General features: G+C 38.3%; 3 protein-coding genes across 3 annotated transcripts in view; 1 reads left to right on the top strand and 2 right to left on the bottom strand.

Annotated features, from left to right (window-relative positions):
• The window catches only part of LOC108039336 (allatostatin-A receptor), a 90,768-nt gene extending 70,659 nt beyond the window's left edge, over window positions 1-20,109 (bottom strand). Inside the window, exon 1 of the mRNA XM_017116298.2 lies at window positions 19,957-20,109. The gene's annotated coding sequence lies outside the window, so the exon portion shown is untranslated. The remainder of the gene's footprint in view (window positions 1-19,956) is intronic.
• Window positions 20,110-21,462: 1,353 nt separating this feature from the next.
• On the top strand, window positions 21,463-23,329 carry LOC108039356 (nucleolar complex protein 4 homolog B). The gene is made up of 4 exons (XM_017116337.1): window positions 21,463-21,688; window positions 21,755-22,466; window positions 22,527-23,056; window positions 23,129-23,329. Exons 1-4 carry the CDS (start codon window positions 21,551-21,553, stop codon window positions 23,243-23,245), a joined length of 1,497 nt encoding a protein of 498 aa, XP_016971826.1. The 5' UTR covers window positions 21,463-21,550; the 3' UTR covers window positions 23,246-23,329.
• LOC108039355 (pickpocket protein 28) lies at window positions 23,269-25,983 on the bottom strand. Its single transcript, XM_017116336.2, has 5 exons — window positions 25,787-25,983; window positions 25,103-25,406; window positions 24,797-24,945; window positions 23,584-24,392; window positions 23,269-23,522 (listed from the first exon to the last, which is right to left on the bottom strand). Exons 1-5 carry the CDS (start codon window positions 25,981-25,983, stop codon window positions 23,269-23,271), a joined length of 1,713 nt encoding a protein of 570 aa, XP_016971825.1.
• Window positions 25,984-26,874: the final 891 nt, after the last annotated feature.

The raw sequence follows: 26,874 nt of genomic DNA, 5'->3' as shown, positions 1-26,874 counted from the left end.
GACTTCGCCATCAATCCGGCAATCCCTCAATCAATATCCCCATGTCACGGGGGAACTGGAGGTGTATCTTTGGCAGAGGAGCTCAAAGCGACCTCAGAACTGCGTTTCAAAAAATCCAAAACCCCTTCGGGCCTCCTCTTGTACCCCCTAAAGCCCCCATTGGACCCCATATTCCTGCAATATCCGTTCTAGAACCCTTTCTGCGGTTTTTGTGGCTGCCGTCAGGACGACGCCATATAGCAGCTGCCACACCCACTCCCACTCCCACACCCACACACACTGAGCAAAAGGGGGGGTGCAAAGTTATTATATCAACATATTAATAAACATAATCCAGAAATCATATATACGTCGACCCGTCAGACGATGATGTTGGCCATGATGAGGAGCCCATCCACAACCAGCCCCCGAAAAAAATTCCCCTTGGAAAATATTTTCATACTTTGTGCATATTAAATTCATTTAAAGATTTGAAACTTTTGCTCATTTCAGAGTCCAAAGTAAATAACAAAAGTAGAGCCCACACAAAGCAACAAAAAAAAAAGGAAAAAAGGACCAGGGAGCAAAGACGAAAATGTCTGTAAATGAGTAATAAATGCGGCTGCCAAGTACTCCAATAAGGCCAAAAAAAAAAAAAAAACGTGGAAGTTGGGGGCCACATTCTTAAGAAAGACCTCACCATGAAATTTGTTTAGGTTCCTAGGGTGGAAATTCAGGGGGCGGGAAAATAAGGAAACAAAACAAAAAGAACAGCAGCATTTTTTTTCTTTTCCAACGCCAGCTGTTTGCTTTTTAAAGTAATTTCTCAATCACCGGTCGAATCCGAACTTGCCACGCCCCTGCCGCACATTACGCCCCTTATTGTATGCTAATTGAATGCATAAATAAATTTGTTGCCTCAATTTCGGGCAGCGAAAATGGGGCGGAGCTTTATTTACATAGTGCCAACATCTGATTTTGCACTTTTTACGAACACTATTTTGTGCGTAATTATGGAAATTGATTTTCCTTCCTTCGGGTTTTTAAATTTCTGCCCTTTCTTCTTTATCAAATTTTTTCTAACATTTTAAATGAATTTAATTATTTGTTTTTCAAAAAAAGAGTTTTTTGGTTTCTGCTTTAGTTTAACAAATAAATACTGAATATTTTTCAAATTGTGTTTCTTAAAAAGCATTTATTTATATTTATAAACATTTATTTAAAATTGGTATGGATGTGTTAGCTAGAATTTCCCACTTTTATTCTTATTTGTTATTGCTTAATTTTCCGACGGACCACCTAAAATGAGACCTAGCCGCTTTTAGTGAATGATAAAAATAAATGATATATATAAATGGGACCAGCTGCCTTTCCCATATTTCTGTCAGCCATCAGTCAAAGTCAAAGGCGATGCCGAAGGCCCATATAGAATACTCTGGACAAGGATACACGGCCCACAGAAATACGAGGATTTATGCATAACATTTGGCAGGACGAACCCATCCAAATCCACCCCCCGAACTTCATATCGCCACCTGGCGATGTTTGCTTTGTTTTCTGTGTTTGTTTGTTTTTTTTTTGTTTTGTATTCCATTGTCATTCTGGAAACGGAATAAATAAAATAAAATAAAACAATAGAAGGGGCACATGCTAAGTTTCTCGGCAAAGGAAGGAGATGAGTTCAATTCGCGACTGGCACCCGGCAAAACACTTTCAAAGCAATAAAACGAGCAATTTTTACGATTAATGGTGAAATAAAATATCGTTTTGGCCCCGAAAAACCACCTCTGCGTAACCCACCTCTGGCCACCCTTAACCCACCACCAAATCAAGTCTGGATTCTAGACACTGGGAGAAAAAAAGATCAAGATAACATATAGCAAGAATTAAATGCTGAACTTTGATTAATATTTTATCTAAAGGCAGGCAAATCATGGCGAGTAAGTAAGACTTTAATCAAAAAAAAACAAATTATAATAATAATTACAAAAAAAAGGAATCAAAAAATAATTTAGTCTTAGAAAAGAAGACTTTTTATAAAAGAACAATAAAAAATTCAAATAAAATCAATAATTTCAATTTAAGATTACAATCTATCTATAAGCTATCTAAAATCTAAAGTAATGCTTATTAGCCTCATTGTTTGAAATTAAAAGGACATTTATAGCAGTGTCCTGATTGCTGCGTGTGGCAATTTGATAGGTGGCATAAAAACATACCGAAAAGCGAAACCCTAAACCAAAGCAAACGAAATCGCAACATTTTGAAAAGCAGAAACCGAGAGCAGAAGCAAATAAATAGGGGAAGGTGGCATAAAAACAGAGCTCTTGGAGGAGTGAAGATTTCGGCTTGCCTGCAGTTGCTCATAAAAATGCCAAATAAAATGGAGAATTAATCAACTGTGCCACGGCCTGACCTCAGAAATCCCCTTCATTGCCCTTCGGACCTACGGGATTTACGAGGTCCTGACCCTGACCTCATTCTTCTGATGGCTTTATTTTCGTCAAGATTTGCGGACAACGTTGTTAAACCCCTTCCATTTTAATGAGCCCCATCTTGTACTCACTTGAAATTGATCCCAAATCATTATTAGGAAAAAGGGATGCAATAAGTGATAATTAAAAGTAGCCAAACAATGTTAGCCTCGTATTAAAAAACTAGACCAACTCTAATTATATTCTGTTATCCTTGAATTAGGAATTGGGCCAACGAAGCTATCACCCTTTTTATACCCTTGCAGAGGGTATTATAATTTTGGTCAAAAGTGTGCAACGCAGTGAAGGAGACATCTCCGACCCTATAAAGTATATATATTCTTGATCAGGATCACCTCCTGAGTTGATATAGCCATGTCCGTCTGTCCGTCTGTCCGTCTGTCCGTCTGTCCGTCTGTCCGTCTGTCTGTCCGTCTGTCTGTCCGTCTGTCTGTTTCTACGCGAACTAGTCTCTCAGTTTTTAAGCTATCGAGTTCAAACTTTGCACACACCCTTCTTTCCTTTGCACGCAGTATATATGTCAGAACGGCCGGGATCGGCCGACTATATCCTATAGCTGCCATATAACTGATTGATCGGAAATGCCATAATTTTGGTGTTTGTAAAGTTAGGAAGCTGGGATTTTCTATGGCTTTTATATTTGGCCAATTAGTCCGACCTACCAAATTTCATAAGGATCGGCCGACTATATCCTATAGCTGCCATATAACTGATTGATCGGATATGCCATAACTTTGGTGTTTGTAAAGTTAGGAAGCTGGAATTTCCTATGGGTTTTATATTTGGCCAATCAATCCAACCTACCAAATTTCATAAGGATCGGCCGACTATATCCTATAGCTGCCATATAACTGATTGATCGGATATGCCATAACTTTGGTGTTTGTAAAGTTAGGAAGCTGGGATTTTCTATGGCTTTTATATTTGGCCAATTAGTCCGACCTACCAAATTTCATAAGGATCGGCCGACTATATCCTATAGCTGCCATATAACTGATTGATCGGATATGCCATAACTTTGGTGTTTGTAAAGTTAGGAAGCTGGAATTTCCTATGGGTTTTATATTTGGCCAATCAATCCGACCTACCAAATTTCATAAGGATCGGCCGACTATATCCTATAGCTGCCATATAACTGATTGATCGGATATGCCATAACTTTGGTGTTTGTTAAGTTAGGAAGTTGGGATTTTCAATGGCTTTTATTTTTGGCCAATCAATCCGACCTACCAAATTTCATAAGGATCGGCCGACTATATCCTAAAGCTGCCATATAACTGAACGATCGGAAATGCCATAACTTTGGTGTTCTTAAAGTTAGGAAGTTGGGATATTTTATAAGTATTAAGAATGCATCATATGAATAATTTTGGAGAATATAATATCAAGAGTATTCTGCAAGGGTATATCAACTTCGGCTCCGCCCGAAGTTAGCTTTCCTTTCTTGTTATTGTATAAAATGTTAACCTCGGAACAAATATCTTTAGGAAGAAGGGAAAAAGCTAGAGACTTATGTAATTAAATTCTCCGTTATTTTTGTATATATTATATTAATTGAACATTTCCTAAAACTATTCAATTAAAAAAGTGTAATTCAAGGAAAGGGGAAGTTATAATTTGGTTATCCTCGGATTTATTTTTAGATTAGGTTTAATTTTACACTGATAGGTATTTTTTGGTTGCAAGTTTGTATACTCTTTATAATTATTTTTTATTTGATTTGATTGTTGCAAGTTTGTAGACTCTTATTATTTTTTTTTGATTGTTTCTATTGATAACAATGGAACCTTATTAAAGCTTTCCTTCTTTTGTCTCTGAGGTGTTTGGAATAATTTATCTTTTGTTTTGCGGTAATGGAAGCGATAGAAAATGACAGGCAGGATTAATATCAACAAGGAGAACCCCACTCTCCTGAAAAAAAACTCTGAAACATCAAAAAATATATATATACTTGATGCTGTCTGCAGAATTTTCGTGTGCTTCATTTTTTTTTTGTGCGGATAATTTATGATCCGTATTTCTTTTGGTTGCGTTCTTATCATCAGCACAGAAGCACAACTTCAATAAAAATTCATAAATTATTTGTTGATGCGTATTGAATTAAGCATTTGCCACGCCCATCAAATTTACACATGTCGCAAACACACAGCCCCCTACTCACATTTGTAACAAATATGTATAAAATAAAGAAGGAAAGAAACAGAGAGCCAACTTTTCTGTGATTTAAAATTTATGCATAAGGGGCGGCGTGTGGGAAAAACTTTTGCCGCTGTCAATATAATTGAAAAAATTTCCCCAGCCACGCCCACTCACATAAACACACACACACACGTACGATGTCAAGTGCAGGATATAAAAAAAACGAGGACGAATGCCTATTTGTTATTTATTGTGATTTGTTTACATTTGTTATTGTTTTCCCCAACATATCTGCTGGCCAAAGAAACAGGACATTCCTCTTGTTTTTGCATATTTTTTGCCTTTATTCTTGGCTTTATTGAGTGGCAGTGTTTTAATATGTGGAATACATTTGCTGTCAATGTGTGGGTGCGAAAGAAATGAGTGGCAAGAGGTGGCAAAAAGCGGAGAAAGGAGGAGAAAGTCGGGTGGCGGAAGAGACGGAAGCAAGTTGAAAGGAAATGCAAAGCAGAAAAGCCACGGATAATCTTCCATTTGCCAAGAAAATGTATTTCCCTCTCGGTGGCTCTTATTTCTGATACGAAAGGCCATCTTATAAGATGGTTAGAATGATAACATAGAAGTGTTGCAGATAATTAAAGTGCAGTCTTAATTGTTTTGTTAAATAGTGTTTTGCATTCTCTTTCAAAACGCTCGTATAATATTTTGCTTAGCCTTTTAAATAATAGAAATATTAAGCTAATTTCTAGACAAGTTTTCTGCATACTTTCAAATTAGACATTTTTTTGATTGTCAAAAATAAAATTAATTTGGATCAACCCTTATCGCTCAACATGTCGTATGAGTGATATTACAGATATTTGCTACCAACAGCACCTGGGTTCGACATTTTGCTTCTGTTTTTCAGATTTCTCTCTGGTTTTTCGCTGTTCTTTTTTCCATTTTCGGGCTGCCGTCGAAAAGAGAAAACGAAGTTAAATATTTTAAGTTCATAAGCCGCACACAAATCCCTCGCAAAATTAATTAAAACGAAAAAAACAACGGCACCGAAATAAAGTTGGGAAAACATTAGAAATGTTTGTTAGCGCTGTTATCATGTGATTGACTTGACGAAGGACAACAAGGACGACGAGCTAAATGGCAGCAGCGACGGCTTATGCCTCGCATTAATTAACTTAATACACGACAAAATAAAAATGAGAATCCGAAAAAACAACAAAACGGGGGAGTGGAATAAATATGCGCATTAAACAAGACCGAATTATGTTTTGAATATGGGGGGCAATCGGGGATGAAATGAAGACATTAACATAAGGACAAACACGAGTGTGTGTCTGATAAAAAAAGGGGAAAGCACCGCCCTTAATGGCAGTGCACTCAAAGCATTTATGACAAATATTTAATCAAGCCAAATCCTTTGAACAAGCCGAAATTTGTCAACCCAAAACCACCATAAAAAATGGCCAAAGGGCGGTGGAGTCTTAAACATTCCCACCCATTTATCAAAACTATCAAAAGTTTGCAGCTCTCATTCTTCACAGCTCCCAAATAGTTGCAAATCGGGGAAATCGAATTCCAGAAAAAAGGAAATCGTTTGAGTGAAAAATAGTGTTAAGACTTGGAATTACCTTAACTCTTGACTTAACTAAAAGCAACCAAAGATGATAAATTTAATATTACTATACTAAATTAAATTATAAAGTAGTTACGTTTAGAAAACTTTCAAAATAAAAATAAACCAAACAATTATTTAGTTTGACACTCATTTAAGAAACAAATAAATTCTTAGGCTATTCATTTAAGAATTTAAGGACAATTTAAGGGTCTGTTAGGATAACGATACTCTGGACCAGAAAACCTGTCCCAATGATTGATGCCCACGTTTTTGCCCACAACTCTGCGTTGGCAAATCAATCCGCTCATCGAACCTAATCCACCCAAAGTTAACCGAGTTCAGGGGTCACATGGCAGGGTATCGGATAACCCTTTACATGGTGGCCAAGTGATTCGGGAAATCTGCATATATAAAGGGATATTTAAGCACACACACACACACACACACACGCACGCACCCGCGCACATCGACAGGGCCATAATTTATTGCTTCGTTTAATTTTTGACATTCGATGGAAATGGAAAGTGGGGCGCCCAACAGTGCGTATGCTTGATGTGGCCAAACATTCGGCCTCGGCCTTCAACAACTGTTGCCGCCTTCTGGGCGTTGGCCACATAAATTTGTGCTCTCCCCCCTTTTTTTTTTGGTCCCCATTTTACCATCTTTTTTTCACCAACTCCTTTTCTCGAATTGCCCCAAAGGCCAGCTGTAAGCTGTAAACTGTTTAAACTTTTGCTTTTTATATGCCAAACAAACTTGGCAGTGCCAAAAAAGCGGTGTATATGAAACCGGCATAAAAAATAAACACAAATGAAAGGCGCTACCAAGTTTTCGACAACTTTATGAAAATTGCATCAAACATATAGAGTTGGTTGGGTGAAATAGAGAAAGTGTCACTTAAATCCGGAACGGGTTCATTAAGGCTTATGGCCCGGCAGAATGGCAAACATATATATATAGCGAGGGAGCCTTGATTCAATTTAAATGTGAACACAAGGATAATGCAAAATAGGGGAGGCCCATAAATGTTTGCCTGCCTGCGTAGGTGTCTATATCCATATATCACCACATATATCTCTCTATCCTGGCTATGTACGTGTCTATGTACTTGCTTATCTCTTACTTAGGCTTAGAATGGGGGCCACAAAAAGATGGGTGAACAGGAGGGGGGGAAAAGGAAGGCTGGGGGTGCAAAAAAGGAGCACATAAAGTTGGGTGGGGGGTGGTGAAATAGGCAGAGATTCAGAATGTCACTTGTCAACTTAAGACCAGTGAAAATGGTGAAGAGCCAGTACTTCAAAACAAAAAATTACGTCTTTAATTAGTATTATTTAAAAAGATTTTGATTATGCAATTTAAAATTTTTTTTTTTATAATATAATTGTGGTTTATAATCGTGTTTAGATTAATTCACTTCTCTGCAATTTAATTCGTTTTTTACCCAATTTATACTGTATTACCAAAATCTATATGAAGACATATTTCCTAATTAATTAAATCAGGGAATATTCAATTGTGTTGTAGCAAAACCCTTTGATTTATTGACAAAAGTGGTTATTAGATAACCAGCACCATTTTTATGGCTAGCAAATTCGCAAAATCGAGCCTTCGGTAAATTTATGGCTGTGGAGAATCCAATCGAGACGCCGGCCATTTGTCTTTTCATCAAATGGTATCAATCCAGTGGCGATCGATAGGCCGTGATTAATCGATAGCACTGAGTCCCGGCCGCAGGGGCGCTACTGTGGGGGCGTGGCAACTTGTTGGCTCATGCAATTTTGTTTCCCATTGTGCAAGGACTCCGACGACAAGGACGAAATGCTATTTGTCACAAATCGACAGCGACAGTGGCTGGCTATCTCCTTCCCACCGATTTCGTTCTTCTTGGAGACAGATATCAGTCAAAAGCCGAGGCCATATTGACACGTACAATACATTAGCATCGGTTATTGTCTTAGCGGAAGTCGTACACTTAAAACAAAAATATAGTAAAACAAATTTTGATATTTCACAGCTGTCTTGTATAGCAAAAGTATAGGTAGTCATAAGTGATGATGAGTTTAATATCGAAACAATATGAAATATTTTTAAAGCACCTATTTTGGCCAGCTTTATATAAGAAATAAACTAATTAAAAAAAATACTTGTATTATCTATAATATAAACACCCAAATAAAGACACATATTAAGAATGAGGTAGAGTAGAGGGAATCTGAGGCATAAAATACAAATCCATTTAGCTTGTCACATTTTTCTCTCAGTGTTTGCACAAGTATCGAGCAATCAGCTCTGAATGGGGCGTCACTGGGAGGGGTTTATATTTGTTTGGGGGGGAAGAGATAAAGCCCGTTTACCGTTACCGCTTTTCGGTATCTTTATCTAGTTATTTATCGGATGGGGGGACTAACATTTAGCCAGCACGTTTGGCGCCTCAACGCTTCTCAATATCGCAGCCTTTGCCACATTTGATTTGTTTCGCATGGATGGGAAATCCGCGTGGGTGACGATATACGATATATGTATACGTATGTATATGTATGTATGCGCGCTTGGCTGATTTCCAGTGGGCCGCAGACCATATAGATAGATCTGTTTGCCTATAGGTAACAACGCGGCAAACAAACAGGACACAAAAGTATTTCGCAGTTGCGTTCCAATCTATTTACATGCCCCTCAATAAGCCTTTTGCCACAAAGGAGGCTGAATAAGAAAAGCAAAACGGCACCATTCCTGATGGTTCCTTGAGGTTTTCGTGTCCACTCAATGACAAAGACAGAAAAGCAAAGCAAACCAAGAAAAAATCTATTTTAATGTTTAGCCCCTAGGCTTGGACTCGATTGAAAGAAACGTGTGCCTCGCCGAGAAAAAAAATACAACCCGAAAAGTTCGAAAGCGCTTAGATCAAAGTTTAATCGACCCTACCAAATCCCCAAAAAAAAAGAAGAAAAAAAACTAAGTAAAAGGAAATTGAATGAATTGGAGTGTGCGACGGGATAACAAGTGATAGAATTCGCCTCAATTGAGTTCATTTATTTGATGGACAAGTTGAAAGTTGGTAAACTGGCGAGTTCTTCAGTAATTAGAAAGGAATTACAGATCAAAGACTAAGAAATGGTATTTTTGTATTCCACAATATGTACTAGAATAATATCTTTCTATTTGATATAATTTTATTATTATTCACAATTGATTGCCTTAACATTTCTTTATTTTACGTTATTTGAAATTTGTTTTAGTATAATTTGGTTCCCCATCTTGTAATTGATTAAGAGTTCAAAGCTAATCAAATTTTCTTTTTCCCAATTCATTAATCTTTATCTTTAAGCTCCTTTTTTACCTTTCTAAGCATTTGACACAATTTTATATATATTTATTGCATAGAAACTAGTTCCTCGATAGATTCAAATCGGCTTTGAACACTGAATTCCATTCATTGGCTGTCAATTTGAATATTTGCCCGGCGAAGAAATACCCAGAGGAGAATCCTTTTCAGCGGGTCCATCAAAGGACCTAAAGCAACAGCTAGAGAAATGGAGAAGGGGGTTTCCGGGGGGAGGCACGTTGTCAGCTGTCTGTTGTCTCTTTTCATCCGCTCGACTTTCCCGAGCTGAAGGTAAAACTCGAAATTTGCTTCAATTAATTCAACGCAGAATAAGGGGGCGTGGCAGGGGGTTGGGAGTCAAAGAAAGCGAAAGTGAAAGTGAAAGTCCTTGTCGTCCATGTCGTTGATGTCCTGCGATGACGCTTCACTTACAACAGCGTAAGCAAATATTTAATTTGTGTGAATGACCACATCCGTTGTCGTTGGCAGACCGCTTATACACTCATAAAAATAAGCCATCTATGTAAATAAACCTTCACTTAAATTGATACATCAAAAACTATTTATATAGAACTTTTTTGTTCATTTTGAAACGTGGCAAAAATACAAAGATGCTTTCAAATAAAATAAATGCCCAATAAATTCGTTCAATTTAAGACAAACCCATGCACTTTTTAAAAACTTTAAGAAATATTTACTCAATTAAATATACAATTGTATATGTAACAATATTATTTTTAATTTGTTTGTTTAGTTAAACAAAATATTTTCTCTTAAGACTTTTCAATTCCCGAGGATGCGTTAAATGTACCGATACATTTTTTAAATATTTTTTCGAAGCTCTTATAGTTGTTAAACTGGTATTGTACTAAATTGTACTTTAATTCGCTCAGTGCATTTGTTTACCGTTAGGTCCTCGGTGGTCAACACATGCGGGTCGGAAGTTCAGGCCCCCGAAAATGAATGAAATGGCCGCTCGGCATGACAAAAAAAAAGAGAAACAAGAAAGGAAAGCTAACTTCGGGCGGAGCCGAAGTTGATATACCCTTGCAGAATATTATGTACATTATATTCTCCAAAATTATTCAAATGATGCATTCTTAATACTCATAAAAAATCCCAACTTCCTAACTTTAAAAACACCAAAGTTATGGCATTTCCAATCGTTCAGTTAAATGGCAGCTATAGGATATAGTCGGCCGATCCTTATGAAATTTGGTAGGTCGGATTGATTAACCAAATATAAAACCCATAGAAAATCCCAGCTTCCTAACTTTACAAACACCAAAGTTATGGTATTTCCAATCGTTCAGTTAAATGGCAGCTATAGGATATAGTCGGCCGATCCTTATGAAATTTGGTAGGTCGGATTGATTAACCAAATATAAAACCCATAGAAAATCCCAACTTCCTAACTTTACAAACACCAAAGTTATGGCATTTCCGATCAATCAGTTATATGGCAGCTATAGGATATAGTCGGCCGATCCTTATGAAATTTGGTAGGTCGGATTGATTGGCCAAATATAACACGCATAGAAAATCCCAACTTCCTAACTTTACAAACGGCAAAGTTATGGCATTTCCGATCAATCAGTTATATGGCAGCTATAGGATATAGTCGGCCGATCTCGGCCGTTCCGACTTATATACTGCGTGCAAAGGAAAGAAGGGTGTGTGCAAAGTTTCAATTCGATAGCTTTAAAACTGAGAGACTAGTTTGCGTAGAAACAGACAGACGGACAGACGGACAGACAGACGGACAGACGGACAGACGGACAGACGGACATGGCTATATCAACTCAGGAGGTGATCCTGATCAAGAATATATATACTTTATAGGGTCGGAGATGTCTCCTTCACTGCGTTGCACACTTTTGACCAAAATTATAATACCCTCTGCAAGGGTATAAAAAACCGGCACGCAAAACCCTCCAAATGAATGAAAGCGAGAAAACTTGGAGGCCGGGAAAATCGGAGGGAAAATTATAGGGGGGAAGTTACGGGCATTCACATGCCACATTAACTTCAACCGCCGCCCGGGTTTTCGTGGACTTTTCCGTTCCGTTCCGTTTCCTTTGCCCTTACGTTACCTTTGCCCCACTAACGATTTCATTAATAAAATCAAATTAATCTTCTCTATGGGCAGAACTACTTAGTATTTAAGCAGGAGTTATGTTTAACGAGAGGGCGGGGGCGTGGCATTCAACTATTCGCGGGGCTTTCTGCCAAGTGAATTCGCCAAAAATATATAACACATTTCTAAGGAATAAGAAAGTGAAAATCACCTAAGTATTTCTGAAGAGCATAGTAGCGCTCACTAAACACACTTTTCTCTAGAAAGTTTTTTTTTTTATAAATAATAGTTACATTTTATTTAATGGTACAAAAAAGAGTGCACTAATACATTTAAAGTATTTTCCTAAATTTTATTTTATGGACTAGTAACATTAAAAAAGGAACTTCTAAAGAAAAACCACATATTTGTATATTAATTATAAGCATACATTTCTAATTAAATCATTTTCTCATGCAAAAACATTTTCAATTTAAATCAAGCTGGAATATATACTTGGTATGCCAACAAATTTTGCAATTTTCCAGAGTTTTCCCCTTGCAGAACGCAAAAATGTAACCGAAATAGCCAAGTTCTTGGTTGTTAGACACACCCACAATTACGTTGGGCCAGCCACGCCCCCACCGCCCCCGCACCCATACACACACACCTACACATACACGACACATGCATTGTTGACTTCATAATTTAATGCCAGGACCACGCCCACTAACCGAAGGATAGAAGGCGGCTGCTGCTTAGCCCGCTGGCATATTTTCACATTTCTTTTGTTCAACATATCCCCCACCTTTCCTTGGTTTTCCCCTGGTTTTCCCCTGCTTTTCCTTGTTGTTGCTCAAGCAACCAGCAATCCTTTGTGACATTTGACTCGTCACACGCACACACCCACACTAGCTCACCCCCGCACACAGATACACACACAGACATACCCACACAGTTGCAGAGAAGGACATGTTTGACTACTGTAACATGCACATTGCATACTTGCGGGCGTAAAAGTTTTATTACTTGGGTGGCGCACAAAAATTATAATTTTCGGCAAAAGTTGTAAAACTTTTTAGCCGCAAAAGGAAGGAGGAAGTCAACGAACATTGATCATAAATTTTAATAAGCAAACATGGGGCCGCACGTTAATGCTAAGCCTTATCTTGAGTCGTGGTTAATCATGTGTGATGGAGTCGCAATTCATAGTTGACTGGCAAAATAAAACTTTATATTAGCCACAAATTCGCAGCACATCAAGTCTAGGAACTTCGCCGAAAAATGATGAGCCAGTAGTGCTTAAATTAAGTTGTTAAAAATTAGTAAAGGGGACGCTTTTCAGAGTTTTTAAGGCGCATAAAAAATATAATATGTCCGTTGGAAATTGTGGTATTTTTAATTTACGTCCCACAAGAGGTAGTTTGCAGAGACTTAAAAAATGATGGTATTCATTTGTTACGTTTTTTTAGAATATATCTGAAGTTTTTTATGAATATTATTAAATGAGAATTATTGTAATAGCCATCTAAATGGCAAAACAAAAAAAGAAAAATCTATTGAAAAACAAAGATAACTAAAGGGAAAACAACTCACATGGAAATTTTTTTTCAATGAAAATATTTGTGAAAAAGGAAAAGCTTTACTGTTGTTTCTCATAATAAATTCCCCTCTTAAGCTAGGATTTGATTTCACTTCTGCCAGTTATGTGAGTGGGAAAACAAAGTTTAATGGAATACCTGATTGAAGCTTAAAAGTGGCAAGCAAGTGGCTAACATTTTTCTTTTGCAAAATTAAATTGAATATTTTCAATTATGCAAACACCTTAATCTCCAGAGGTTTAAATAAAAACCTTTATGGTTAAGCAGTTATTTATGATGTTGTTTCAATGCAGCTTTTACGCTTTCAAATTTTGTGTTCTTAATGACAACAGTAAAAAACAAGAAAGAAAGCTAACTTCGGGTGCAGCCGAAGTTGATATACCCTTGCAGAATATTCTGTAAATTATATTCTTCAAAACCGGATCGGTTATTCATATGATGCATTCTTAATACTCGTAAAAAATCCCAACTTCCTAACTTTAAAAACACCAAAGTTATGTCATTTCCAATCGTTCAGTTATATGGCAGTTATAGGATATAGTCGGCCGATCCTTATGAAATTTGGCAGGTCGGATTGATTGGCCAAAAATAAAACCCATAGAAAATCCCAACTTCCTAACTTTAAAAACATCAAAGTTATGGCATTTCCGATCGTTCAGTTATATGGCAGCTATATGATATAGTGGCCCGATCCGGCTCGTTCCGACTTATATACTACCTGCAATAGAAATACAACTTTTGGGAAAGTTTCAAGCAGATAGCTTTAAAACTGAGGGACTAGTTTGCGTAGAAACGGACGGACGGACAGACGGACAGACGGACGGACAGACGGACATGGCTAGATCGACTCTCCTGGTGATGCTGATCAAGAATATATATACTTTATAGGGTCGGAAATGTCTCCTTCACTGCGTTGCAAACTTTTGACTGAAATTATAATACCCTCTGCAAGGGTATAAAAACCATAAATTTTGCAAAAATCAAACTTTAGAGGTCCTTAATAATGTTGTCTATACTTTGAAACATTTTAGTACATACTTTTGGCGCCAAAAGTTTTGCTCTTAAATCTCCTGAAACAACAATCATGGATTTCCCATTTAACAAACTGCTTTTTTAGAATGCAACTTTTGAGTCCATCGATTTGTGGGACGGCCAAGAAAATCCGCAAAGTTCATTAAGTGCCCAAGTGGCTAACTACACATCATGGACTTCCTGCTGGCCCCCGGAATTCCTCGATTCCCCCAATTCCCCGACACCATACCATCCCAAAACTGTCGCTGTGTTTTCGGGTCTCCTCGGCTTATATAGTTCTCCGGCCCGCCAGTTAACCAGGATCTCTATCTCCCGACGGACACTGTCCGCAGAAAATTCTTAGGATTCCGGAAATGAATGTGCGCAATTTCGCATTGGGCAAACAGACAGCCGAGAAGAGAAGCAACTATATTTTCGGGTCCCCAGTGCCGGGAAACTCATGGCCACGGTTGGATGAAAAGTGAGTGGTAAAATGGTAAAATGGTAAGTGGTAAGTGGTAAGTGGCAAATGGCAACGGAGTGGCAACCGGGTTGTGTTCAAATTAGAATGAATCGCAGCTAATTGGAATGTGTTGGAATTGAAATGAATTGGACTCGTATTGAATTTGAATTTGATTCTCGATGAATGCCCAAGATTATATCAGTCTAATGTAAATAGTTGTCAGTTTCTGAACATTTTGTACATTTTCGATTTCGATTGAAGATTTGACTTAAACGAGCTTAAATTTGGTGTGAGTTTTAGGGGGAAATTAAATGTTACAAAATGTTATATATTTGATATTTCAACATACATATTGAATAATTTTCGTTTGAGGCTTAACATATTTTCAAAACATATAACGTTAAAATAACACACTGAATATTGTTCAAACGAAATGTTATGCTTAGATTTATTTATTAAATTTTTAAAGTGGATCCGCTATAAAATATACAAAGTTGTTTCAAAAGGGCTGGAAAAAAGCCTGGGAATTAAAATGTGCTGCCTTGTTATTATATTGCCAAACAAATTCCCGGGTATAAAGTAAATAAGCCCCGAAATTTGAATTGTAAATGTGAACCAGGCGAAACTTTCGCTTTCAGTCAGGATATATATATATATATGGTATTAGGCTTTAATTACAGCATGTGTTAGATGCGAAACTGTTTGTAATTTATTAATCAATTATTTACGAGTGCGGAGGCACTTCGGAATCTCACTCGATTAGCATGCAACAGCAATCGCCGAAAGCCACAGAACAGCAGAACATCAGAACAGCAGCAGCTCCAGAATTACCAGAAACACCGAAAACAGAGATGTGTGGAGTGGATGAGCACTTCAAAGTAACTCCAGGGCCCCTCGAATCCATTTACTTCTTGGAAACCAGAAACGCCGGGCCGGGTGCTTTCATCTTGATAACCCTGATGAGCAGCCAAGATGACGCCCGATGTGCCAGCGACAACGCGAATTTAACTTAATTAGCTAATTGTGAGGAAGGCATTCTTGAAAACCGCCCCCTCCTTGCCTCCTTGCCACATTTCATATTTTCACCCAAAGGACCAGCTAAACTATTTCCAGGGAATAGCACTTTGCTTTAAAGGACTGCCAAAAGGCATTTCCTCAAACTATTTCCCTGGAATTTGCCGTGTGTTAAGTGAACCTCAACGGCAGTCCTCATTGTTGTCAAGTTAATTGGGTTGCCTTTAAGATACACCAAGGTAATTTAATACCATGTGAAAACCTCTATAAATACTAAGTAAATATTATTTAAATAGTTTTTAAGATTAGTTTCTTAATTTTTAAAACTTATAGGCATTGTTGAAGGTTCCTATTGTTTGACAAATTTAAAAGTCTAGTTTTTCTCCTAGTTTAATCGTGAGTATACATTTAGCTTTATTAAGATATAATCTTAAAGAAAAATGTTTAATGAGCTTATTGCTTATTTTTATAGATTAATTTTTCACCTTCAACGTATTCATTTCAATACAATTTTAAAACCTTGTATTTATTTTGAAAAGTATGCATTTCAATTTTTATGGTTCAGTTTCAGGAGGTTCTTAAATAACATTTCCCAGAATTTCATCTCAGTTTTCCAAGCTTCCAGGTGAAAAGAATTTTCCCCAGACCAACCACAATTTCAGCCAATGAATTGAATTTATTTTAAATGAATTTGCGATGAAAACGTCCTGTTTTCGCACACTCTTAACTTTTGAAGTGGCATCTAATCCGGGTTTAAGTGGCGAATTCAGTCGGCGGAACGACAGTCAACAGAACGTTTCGGTTTTGACAAATATTTGCATTGAAAACAAATTAAGACGTGCGTTTGTTTTTTTCTATTATCATTTTTGCTTGGCAGGCAATTCACAAATCATTTGTTTACACGCCCTCGTCCTTGTTTTTCGCCTTGTTTTCCTCTTTTATTTGGGCTGTTGTCCTTACGCTTAAGTGATGTCAATCAATTAAATTTACACACCAGGAAAAAGGAGGAAAAAAATAACGGAGGCTGGGAAAACCCAGTGGCGGCGCCTTGTACATTTTTCATGATACTCGCGTGTGTCGCTCTGTTGCCTTTCCCCATTTCCCTCCGATTTTCCCTCTGCGTAAAAGCTTCGGCAGAAATTTGTAAACGTGTTTATCTTGTTTTGCCCCTGTCTTTTTGGTCTCTGTGTGTGTGTAAAGTAAGCTTATGAGTGGTTAGATGGGCGGGAAAGTGTGTGGAAAAGTGGGCGGGGCAGCAGGATAAGCTGGGCGGTAAATGCAAAAAAAAAATAAAAAATAAGAAAACTGGGGAACCGAGGCACAACACAATAACATTTGCATTTGGCTGAGGTGTAATTCCTAAGCTTTATGGCAAGCATTATTATTACTGCCGGAATTGCTGCATTTCATTTAGTCGACTTTTAAGAGCAAATGAAACCAGCTAAATGTTTATGGCTCAACTGATTAGTCGGTAAAAACAATGGGGCTTTTCCGAGTACTCTAGCAATTGCTTACTGCCAATTGGCATTAGAAAATCTAGCGAATTTTGATGCGACAAAGTCCAAACGAAATTTGTACATTTTAGGTAGGTTATAACTTCTTGAACTTTGAATGTTTTTTTTTAAAGGTACTGCTGATTTTGTTTGAATTTTAAGCAGCACTGAAAATAGTTTTTTACTTTCAGGACTAAATAACAAAATAAAAAAAAGGACTCTAAAATTACAAAAAGTGTTCTTGTGTATTAAATTACTTTCAAGTTGTATACTAATTTTTCTGTGTAAAAATAATTTAAAATTCTCTTCAGGATTAAGCCTCTCACTAGCTGTTTCAATATTTTGTTTCCCACTTTCAATGCATATTGCTTTTTGACACGAGTGAACTGTCTTCTATGCATTTTTAAATGGGGCTTAATTACTCAAAAAATTTGTCCCCATTTCGCCTTTAACGTTCTTATTTACAAATTGTCCTTGGCAGAGACTGAAAATGTGGCTGCTTCTATCTGGCCAAATTGCACCTCAAACGTAACATAATTTCGAAATATTTTCCCGCAGAGAGGGACCATTTGTGAGTCCCTTTTTGAAAGGGGAGATATGAGTCCGACTTTATGAACCCGTCGCCGGGCTATCCGGCTTTATTTTTCCTTTGGAGGAGGGGGGAGGATGGGAGGGAGGGGCTATGTCCGAGAAAAGGGGGGGCCAATGTGGTCAAAGCCTTCGAGTCAAGTGCTTATCAGTTCAGGGGCGGTGCAAAAAGGGGTTTGGGGGGGAAAAAGGGCTTGAAAACATCTTGACTGACTGCACTTTATGGTTCATTTTGCATGCCTCAGATGAGTCGAGGCCTGGACCCCTGGAAAAAGGGAAAATAGCCAAAGGTTTCAGTTACATCTAACCCAACCAGCTACTACCCCACTTTTCCCTACCCACTTTTTCCCGCCCCCCCTTGTCTTGTGACTATGCGTTTTGGTATTTTTACTGCTGCGTTCCCATTTGCGAGACAGAGAATTTTGAGTTGCTTTTTCATTTTTAATGCCACATCTTGGTCTCTTGGACAATGTTTGCTGGGTGAAAAAGTGGGTGGGATCTGCAAGACTTCAGGACTTGTGTGCCTTGCCCTTGCCTGCAGCGTTAAATTCTTGTTAAAATATTATGGAAAACTTTTTTGCACCATTCTTTTGCACTTTAAAAAGAATTCAGCCAGAGAAATCTCTCCCTATAGGCCTCTTGGATTTTTTCAGGGTTGCCAAAGGAAAGCTTTAAATGAGGGCATGTCAATATAATTTAATACTTTCATCATGTTCAAAAACCCTTTTAATATTCTGAGCTATAAAAATGTTTTATAAAAAGAATATTAAAAACAAGAATAGACATTCTATAGTAATATTTCATTTCATTTCATTCATTTCTATAGTAATATGTAATGCATTAGAAATACACATTTTACAAACTTAATTACCAGTTTCAAAGTTGTTGATACATTTTTTATAAAGAACGATTTTTTTTTGTTTTTCAAAATTCTCGTTGATTTTAATCAGAGAAAAATAATGATTATTTTGTATATTCTTGTCTGCATTTTTTATTTCCCTAGTTCAAAACAATTTTCTTTCAGCCCCTTGTAAGTGATGCAATTATGTCAAATACCTTAGGTGCAAACCATTGCAATTTGACAATTGAAGGTCGCAATTATTTCAGTTGATTTCGCGTGAATTGACGCGACTGCCGTTTGCTTTGAGCCAGGTCCTTAGCCAAACACTTAATGGCGAACCCATACCATCCTGGCATTTCATACCCCCCAAAACCCACGAGATTCACGGCCGTGTCGCACCTAATTAGGCCAATTAAATTTAGCTGCAAATTACACACATTAAATGTGTAAATTGGGCGGTCAGCTGAAATTGAAATTAAATGCATGTCGCATGCGGCGCATCGCGTGTTTAAGCCAGATATCACCTGGATTTTGATTTTGATTTGGATTTGGTTTCGGATTAAGCGGATGCACTAGCCGCACCCTCAACAAAAAAGGATATTTAATTCGCGGGTTAAGTGGCAAGTGCAATGCTGTCACGGAAACAATTGAATTAACTGCTGTGGGAAAGTTATAAGAGTGGATGTTCTAGTGTCAAGCTAATAAAGCTGAATTTGCATATGATTTTCCACACCATTTACAATAATGAAACTTTCAAAATTACATTAATAAACTTCAAACCTTAGTTGGGTAACATTTATTTACTATTGAGTTTATTATTTTAATTATAATTTACTATTTTTTTAAGGTAATCAATATTGTATTTTAGAGTATTTGTATTACTTAATTTTCAATATGTGTCATACATATTTTAAGAGCCAAAATAATATAACAATTTGCGATTTTAGTAATTATTGGTGTAATTTAACATTGATAACTCTATAATTTTTTTCCCACACATTTTACTTAATGTTTATTAATTTATAATTAAACTTTTTTAGAAAGCACCGAGAAAAACACTGAAAATCTGCCACTTTCACTGGTTCTTTTACGGTTTTTAAACATTTTCTCTTTACTTGAAAATCCTTTTAAGTTTCATTAATCAATTGTCGAACAGAAACCGCTGGCCAGTGAATTTAAGCCCAGTCCGGATGTGGGTGTTCATTAGAAGGAAAAGTGCGAAAATCCCTAGCCCAATTAAACGTTTCTTGTACGGATAAAATCCCCAATTCCGAGATGTGGTTTTAATTCAATTACCGGCTTCTTGACTCAATTTCCGCCGCCAGAAGCTTCCACTCACCTGATTTGACACTTTAAAGTCGCTGGTCAGCGTGAAACTTAAAAAAAAAATAAAGGAGAAACCGGAAAAAACACTTGGGAAAACTTTGGCACAAAAAAAAGTTTTTCAAACGGTTTCGCTTTCACCTTAAATCTGTTTTAATAATTCGTTTTTTCCCTTTTCTTGGTTTATATTAATGGGATAAATTGTTGTTCTTTTCGTGCGCACAGTAAAAAAAAAAGAAAAATTGTTAACTGGTTTGTACACTCTTGAAAACTACCAATTTCGAACTGAAATTTGTTTTGAATTGAAACGGTTTCCTAAGCCCGAGTTTGGTCCGCCACACAACCGTCGGTCAGGACATTCGCCAGCGAACTACGCGCCATCCAAAGCGAAACAGTCGCCAAGTGGGCACAAACCAAAACACACGGCCGAGCCGAAGGATCCAAGGGATCCGAAGGATGCGTCTCGACTCGAGCGTTTTGCCGCCTGCGAAAAGCACTCAAAATGTTATACTGAAACATTTGACTAAATGCTGCGAGATATATTTTTAAACTTTTTAACTTAAAATTATATTATGCAACGGCAAAACAAAAATGCAATACACATAAATACAGTACAACAATTTAAATAAAAAAATATTAAAGGAGAATATAAAATATTTAATTATTCCTTACCTATATAAATACGAATAAACGTATGGACTATTAAAAAATATTTTGAAAGTTGGTCTTTCCACAAAATTTTTTTTTTTATCCGCAACTTAATCGACAAATTCAAATCGACCATAAAAACTTAAGGACGCCAATTTTTGCAAATAATATTATTTTAAGATGGGCATGAGATAAAAATTAAATGAATTAATAAAATCCTTTTTATCAAGGCAAATATTTTTATTTACACTTTTAAATAGAAAAAATTTTATAATTTTATGTTTTATAATTTTATTTTATAATCCGTTATTTGGAAAAAAATAAGCAAATATTTTATTCTTGTTTATACAACTGGTTTGTTTACTTTTAAATGTTATGTTTTGGAAAAAAGGCACAGCTCCGTTTAAGCATTTTCTTATCGATAGCGAAAAGAACGCAACAGGCGCGCATGCAAATTCCCAAAGGGAATAAAAGTATTTGTAAACAAAGCGAAATTGAGCGCAGAAGCAGAAAACCCGAACTCAAAATAAGCCGGATGGTTGAACTTGAGTGGAATCTCAATTTGAGTGGCATTTTTTATGAATGAAATGGAAAGTGGCCGGTAAGATCTTAAATTTATAATAATACAATTTAATGACTGCACTTATTTTTGGTTCCTCATCTTTGTATCTTTTTTAACAGTGAAATCTTAATTTTATTTTAAAATTGACGAGGATAAATTAAATTTTTGCCGCGTAATAGATGACACTTTTCAAATTACAAGTGACTGCGATATATCGATAAGTCTGCGCAAACAGTGAGACCATAGCATTCGATAATTATTGCTAGGCAAAAGGTGGCAGCGCTTGAACCATCTTTTCCCATCGGTCTGGCAACTCCCTAAGAGCACGCCGCATGTTTTCATTTATTATTTGTTTTGCTTTGCAATCAAATTGTTTAAAAATACATTTAAGGAATTGGAAATGAAGCGATTAGCCGGAAAGAAGGACGAGGACATCGCGGAGCCCTTGGCCAAAAAGCGACTGCAAGCCAAGGCGAATTCCCTGCTAAATGCCAAAAATGTGGACATCAAAACGCTCGAGGGATTCGTTAAACTGCTGGTAATTTAGTTAAATGCTATAATTATTAATGAAATGTATGCAAACCCAAAACGTATTACCCTGCAGAAGGATAGCCCTGATAATGGTGTGCCAGCTGGAGAAGTGATGAATGTCCTGGAGGTGATATTCAAGAACCTGCTTAAACGAATAACACGCGAGGGTGATGAAAAACAGGCCCTGAAAATCCACAAATTATACGAGGAAACCTGGTTGCTCTTGAGGGAGAACCTTCTAGTGGATTCAGAGGGTGCCGTGGCCCTGAAAGTGTGCATGCAACTCATCAAAGTGGAGGCCAAACATCCAATTGCACCCAGAAAAGGTTGGCCCACCCACAGGATCCGGGAAATTCTGGACACCCTCTTGAATTCCGAGGAAACACCCACAAATGCGCTCGCAAACTACGGGAAATACTGCAAAAATTTGGATGTATTGGAGATTACTCTCAAGCAAATACTGGAGCTAGTGCCCAAGGATGACTTTAAGGACATCCCGGTGAAGGCAATGAACTTCCTGTCCATTGTAAATCTTCTGGATTTTGGAAAAACGGTGCTAAGCACTGCGGATTATCATGTGGAAAGCGCGAAATCCCATGCTTTTAATTTGGAGCAAAACCAGAAGAGATTAAACAACCTCTGGCTGGCTATAATGACGAAAGGCAGCGAAGTGGAAGAGAAGCTGCACCGCCAAATATTGGTGGTTCTGCTAGAGCGCGTCATCAACCACCTGAACGATCCCATCCAGCTGACTGACTTTCTCATGGACTCGCTGCATCAGTTTGGTTGGTATTTACCATAGCCAGTCTTCTGCATACTTACAAGCCAATTTCCATTCCTTTCAGATGGCCCCATCGCCCTGCTAGCTCTCCAAGGCATCTTCACGCTGATGCAAAAGCAGAACATCACCTATCCGGATGTGTACGAGAAGCTGTACAATATGTTCTATCCCCGGATGTTCTTCAACAAGTACAAGGCTCGTCTGTTTTACCTGGCCGACATCTTCCTGACCTCCACTCACTTGCCGGAGAATCTGGTGGCGGCATTTGTGAAGCGCCTCGCCCGTTTGGCCCTGCAGTCGCCCACCGAAGATGCCGTGATTATGATCCGCTTCGTTTGCAATCTATTATTGCGGCACACGGGGCTCCAGAAATTGATTCGCGCCAGTCACGCGATCGATGAAGTCAGCGATCCTTACAACGACTCGGAAACGGATCCCGTGAAATCCGAGGCCATCAATAGTTCGCTGTGGGAGATTACGCTGCTGCAGAAGCACGTTGTTCCGGAGGTGGCCAATGCTGCCCGGTTCATCAACTCCTCGCTGCCCATCATGGAATTCGATTTGGGACCGCTTTTGGACAGGAAAGAGTGCAACGTAAGTGGCGGAAAATTGTTTCTATTAACCCTTATTACTTTACTTAATATATAACTATTGTTCCCCCGCCAGATTTTCGACGACGAATTGCAATCGAAGGCCAAGCAGTTTGCCCTGAACTATGAGCGACCCGCCAACTTGGCCCTGCCCAAAAACGAGTTCGTCACCAAGTACTGGGAGTTCATCTAGATTAGTGTTTTAATATGCTAAGTTTAAGCAGGATTAAAGTGCGGCCTGTGTGGCTGCTGATGGCCCAACTCGGCCCGAAACCAATTGGCTGGTGAAATGTATCTGATTTCTGCTGGTGGCAGGACCATCTTTGTGTTATTTTCCTGCTGCGTTTGCTGGTTGAGCTGTCGGATCTCCGAGCAAGTGCGACAGGGACGTATCAGGGCGAAGTACACGCACTCGGCAATGGAGAGAAAGCTGAAGCCCAAGAACAAACCCATGAGTCCGCCCACGGCAGCTGCAAAAATGGTTTACGAGCTTACATTTTTTTCTCCCGGGCGATTGGGTAATTAACTCACACAAAAAATCGGAGACGCCAATGAACTCAGTCTGCTTGTTGGCCCTAAATGTGGGATCCTTAAAGTACATATTCACCACCGCCACGCTGCGCTCCACATAGGAATCGGAAAAGTTCCAGCCGCTGTTCGAGGGCGTTTGCTTGAAGCCTTCGTGCGAGATCCTCGTTGAGTAGGCAATCGCACTGAAGGTGAGATCGAAGCACGAGGGCAGGCATTCATCCAGGCAGGATTCCATTGCCACAATGGTCCTGAATCGGATCAGCTCCACACAGTCCCGCTTGCGAAGCGAACAAATAGTGTCGTTCCTGTTCAGTCGGGGCATATAGAAGGTCACGCAGCCGCAGTGGCGGATTAGCCAGCCGGACAGGCACTCGGCCACGCAATTTCTCTGAGTGTAGTGGGCAAACCATCGCAGTTTCAGCTCGTTGCGGAATAAACAGCGCCTGCTCTGGCGGTCCACGTTGCGCAGGTGCTTCTCCGTCAGGATTTTCGCCGGATCTATCCGCAGTTTGGTCTCCATTCCGGGTGCCAAAAGGACTCCGGTCTCGCGCACATTAGGTGATTCATTGGGGCTATGCAGGGCGATCTTGAAGCCAATGCTGCTGGACGAGGAGCAGTAGTAGGCGTCCGCCTGGACATCCAGAGTCAGCGATAATCCGAGCGACTCCCCAGTTCCTTGGGCTCGTCGTGGGTACAGCGGACTATCCGCATCCTGCTGGGAGCCCCGCTTGCGATATCCCGACTCCGCGTGCCAGTTGACTGACTGGAATCCATCGGGCAGGCTTATATTGCGATGTGAGTAGGGAACGCTTTCGAGGAAAAAGAAAAAAATAATATCCCACAAAATAGTTAAAACCTAGTATCTTTTATGTATTTTTTTAAAAAACGTTTAGGCCCTTCTTTTAATAAGCTTAGAGTAGGTTTTAAGCTGAGACAAGGATGTATTCTTAGATAGAGCTTTTTTTAACTTGGCTTAAAGCCAATTTATCCTGGCTAAAAACTCTTAAACTAAAGTATATTTAAAGGGATGTCGCTTTTTTTTTAATAAAAGTACAAAGCTTTGGGTTTCACGATTGACTAAAAGTCTTTCTCATACATTTTAATGTAGGCTCTTACCAAAATCTGTGGCTTTTTCAAAAGCTTTGGCTGTTGGTTATAATAAAAACTAGGTATTTTAAAGCCTTAAGATAAAAGTTAAGAAATAGTTTCGCACCTTTTCCGGTACATAAACCTGGGATGCAGCATATTGAAAACACAACATAGACCCTCATCGGTCACAATTGGGTGGAATAAACGCCCACATTCGTAATCATCGGCGCCAAAACGACAGTTAATCACCATTGACTTGCAGGGTTGTGAGATCTGTTTGTTCAAAATATATAGAGGTGAACTATAGAAAGATCGAAAAGACTTGATAAAAGTAAATAGATTCAACCAGTTTTTAAGGATTTTCTTCCTCAATGATGAAGAATATAAAATTATGTATATACAATCAAAGTGATTATAAAATATTACATACATTGAGTATAAACTCCTCCCAGTTGGGATCATTTCCATTCACCATTTGGACATCCACCGTACGTCGGCAGAGCAACTGCAGCATGGCAAACTCAATGGAATCGTTGGCCAAGTGTTGGACTTTTTGGGCCAGGGCCTGATTTAAATTGCAAATGGTTACCGCCGGAAAGGGCTCGTTGGCAATGGAAGTTAGCTCCGGATCGATGCCCACTATCACCGGAGTGGTGTTCCACTTATCGAAGGCGTCCTGTATCAGGTAAATGGCGAAGGAAAGCACCGCCAGCAGGGCTATGCCGAAAAACAACCTTTAAGTACAAATTAAATCAGTGAGTACTATTATAATTTGGCTATAACATAGTTTTGTAACACAGTGTTTAATTGATAGTAATTTTTATAGGTTCATATAAACATAAATATATTGCATTTCTACTGCAATAAATTAAAGCAGTAAGAAGTAAACTGGTATTTTAAATGTACGTTATAAAAAATGTTCATATTAATCTATTTTAGACCATTAATTAAAGAATGTGAGAACCGAAGTACAATACAACGTAGGTTTGCATAGGTGTTTTAAACGATTAAAACGCTTTTAAGGACTTTGAAATTAAATTTCTAGTTGATTGAATTCCTTTTTATTATTTAAAATTATTTAAGCTTTAATTCCTTGCATAGTTTTCCCTTTTACCTATCACTGTTCCGTAATTTGCTGTTGTTAATGTACTTCAATCCATGAATGGTGGTATTGCGACAGAACTCATCCGTATTTCTGGACAGGATTCGGCGCCAAGTGGCCAGCGAAATGCGGATAGTTTTTGGTTGCGGCTTTGGGCGTTTTTGTTGGCTCCAAAAAAGAGCCTGCTGGCGATTACGTGGCACTCGCATCTTCGGCTGAAACCACACTGAATTCCAAGTCCTTGGTACTTCTACTTATCCATAGCCATTGCCATTTGGTAAATTAAATAATTTGTTTATTTAATGTCACTTACTTCACTGCGTTGACACTGAACAAGCTGAATTGTTGTGGTTTTTAACCTTTGACTTTCAATTTGAAAGAGAATTATTTATTGAGTTTAGTAAAGTAATTTTAAGGTGCATGTTAGTATTTATATAAATACTTAATATTTGTATTTAATTTGAGGACTCTAATATCTTTCTGTTCAACATTTTTAAATTGACTTTATTAATCCGTTTCATTTTGATTGTTGTAGAGAATCTATAAAAAGGTTATAAATAGCTTAAGGCAAGAAATAATTAACAAGGTTTCAGTACTTACCGTATTATATTATTATGATTTGAAGCAAAATATTTGTATGCTATAGTAATATTATAAAAGTTATCTTACCATTTTGAACTTTTCCCAAAAGGCTTAAAGTACCGATTCCCCCTGGCATGCCTTTAATTAGAGGACTTTCGGGAGCAAAGGAATGCCTCATTAGGAGAATCAGAAACGGAGACCTCAACCGATACAGGAACCCAAGTGAAATCCCGGCCCAAAGTGGAGTAGAACTTTCAGTCTGGCCAAAGGCTCAAGTTTGCTACAATCAACATGGTCAAACGCACAAGCGGCGAAAGAGATGGCAGGAGGTCCGTAGAAAGAGACGGACAGAGGGCGGGGAGAAAGAGACGAGGACAGAGAACCACAGAAAACGACACTTGAACGAAAATCAAATTAAAAGCTTCAATGGCAACACACCAGAGGACTTGGATCCCGCTCCTGTTTTGCTCCTCCTGCTGGCCACATGTCACCACATGGCACCTGCACACACGCACTTT

Source organism: Drosophila rhopaloa, unplaced genomic scaffold (assembly GCF_018152115.1).
Source record: "Drosophila rhopaloa isolate 14029-0021.01 unplaced genomic scaffold, ASM1815211v1 contig_3, whole genome shotgun sequence".
Lineage (NCBI taxonomy): Eukaryota > Metazoa > Arthropoda > Insecta > Diptera > Drosophilidae > Drosophila > Drosophila rhopaloa.
The sequence above is the reverse complement of the archived record's forward strand: the minus strand, read 5'-3'. Positions and strand labels throughout refer to the sequence as shown.

Coding starts and splice junctions, on each gene's coding strand:
- LOC108039356 (XM_017116337.1), top strand. CDS start 21,551: ATGAAGCGATTAGCCGGAAAGAAGGACGAGGACATCGCGGAGCCCTTG. Junction 21,689..21,754: donor AGGGATTCGTTAAACTGCTG/GTAATTTAGTTA, acceptor ATTACCCTGCAG/AAGGATAGCCCTGATAATGG. Junction 23,057..23,128: donor TGGACAGGAAAGAGTGCAAC/GTAAGTGGCGGA, acceptor TTCCCCCGCCAG/ATTTTCGACGACGAATTGCA.
- LOC108039355 (XM_017116336.2), bottom strand. CDS start 25,983: ATGCGAGTGCCACGTAATCGCCAGCAGGCTCTTTTTTGGAGCCAACAA. Junction 24,946..25,102: donor GGGAGGAGTTTATACTCAAT/GTATGTAATATT, acceptor TTGAACAAACAG/ATCTCACAACCCTGCAAGTC. Junction 23,523..23,583: donor TGGCGTCTCCGATTTTTTGT/GTGAGTTAATTA, acceptor CCATTTTTGCAG/CTGCCGTGGGCGGACTCATG.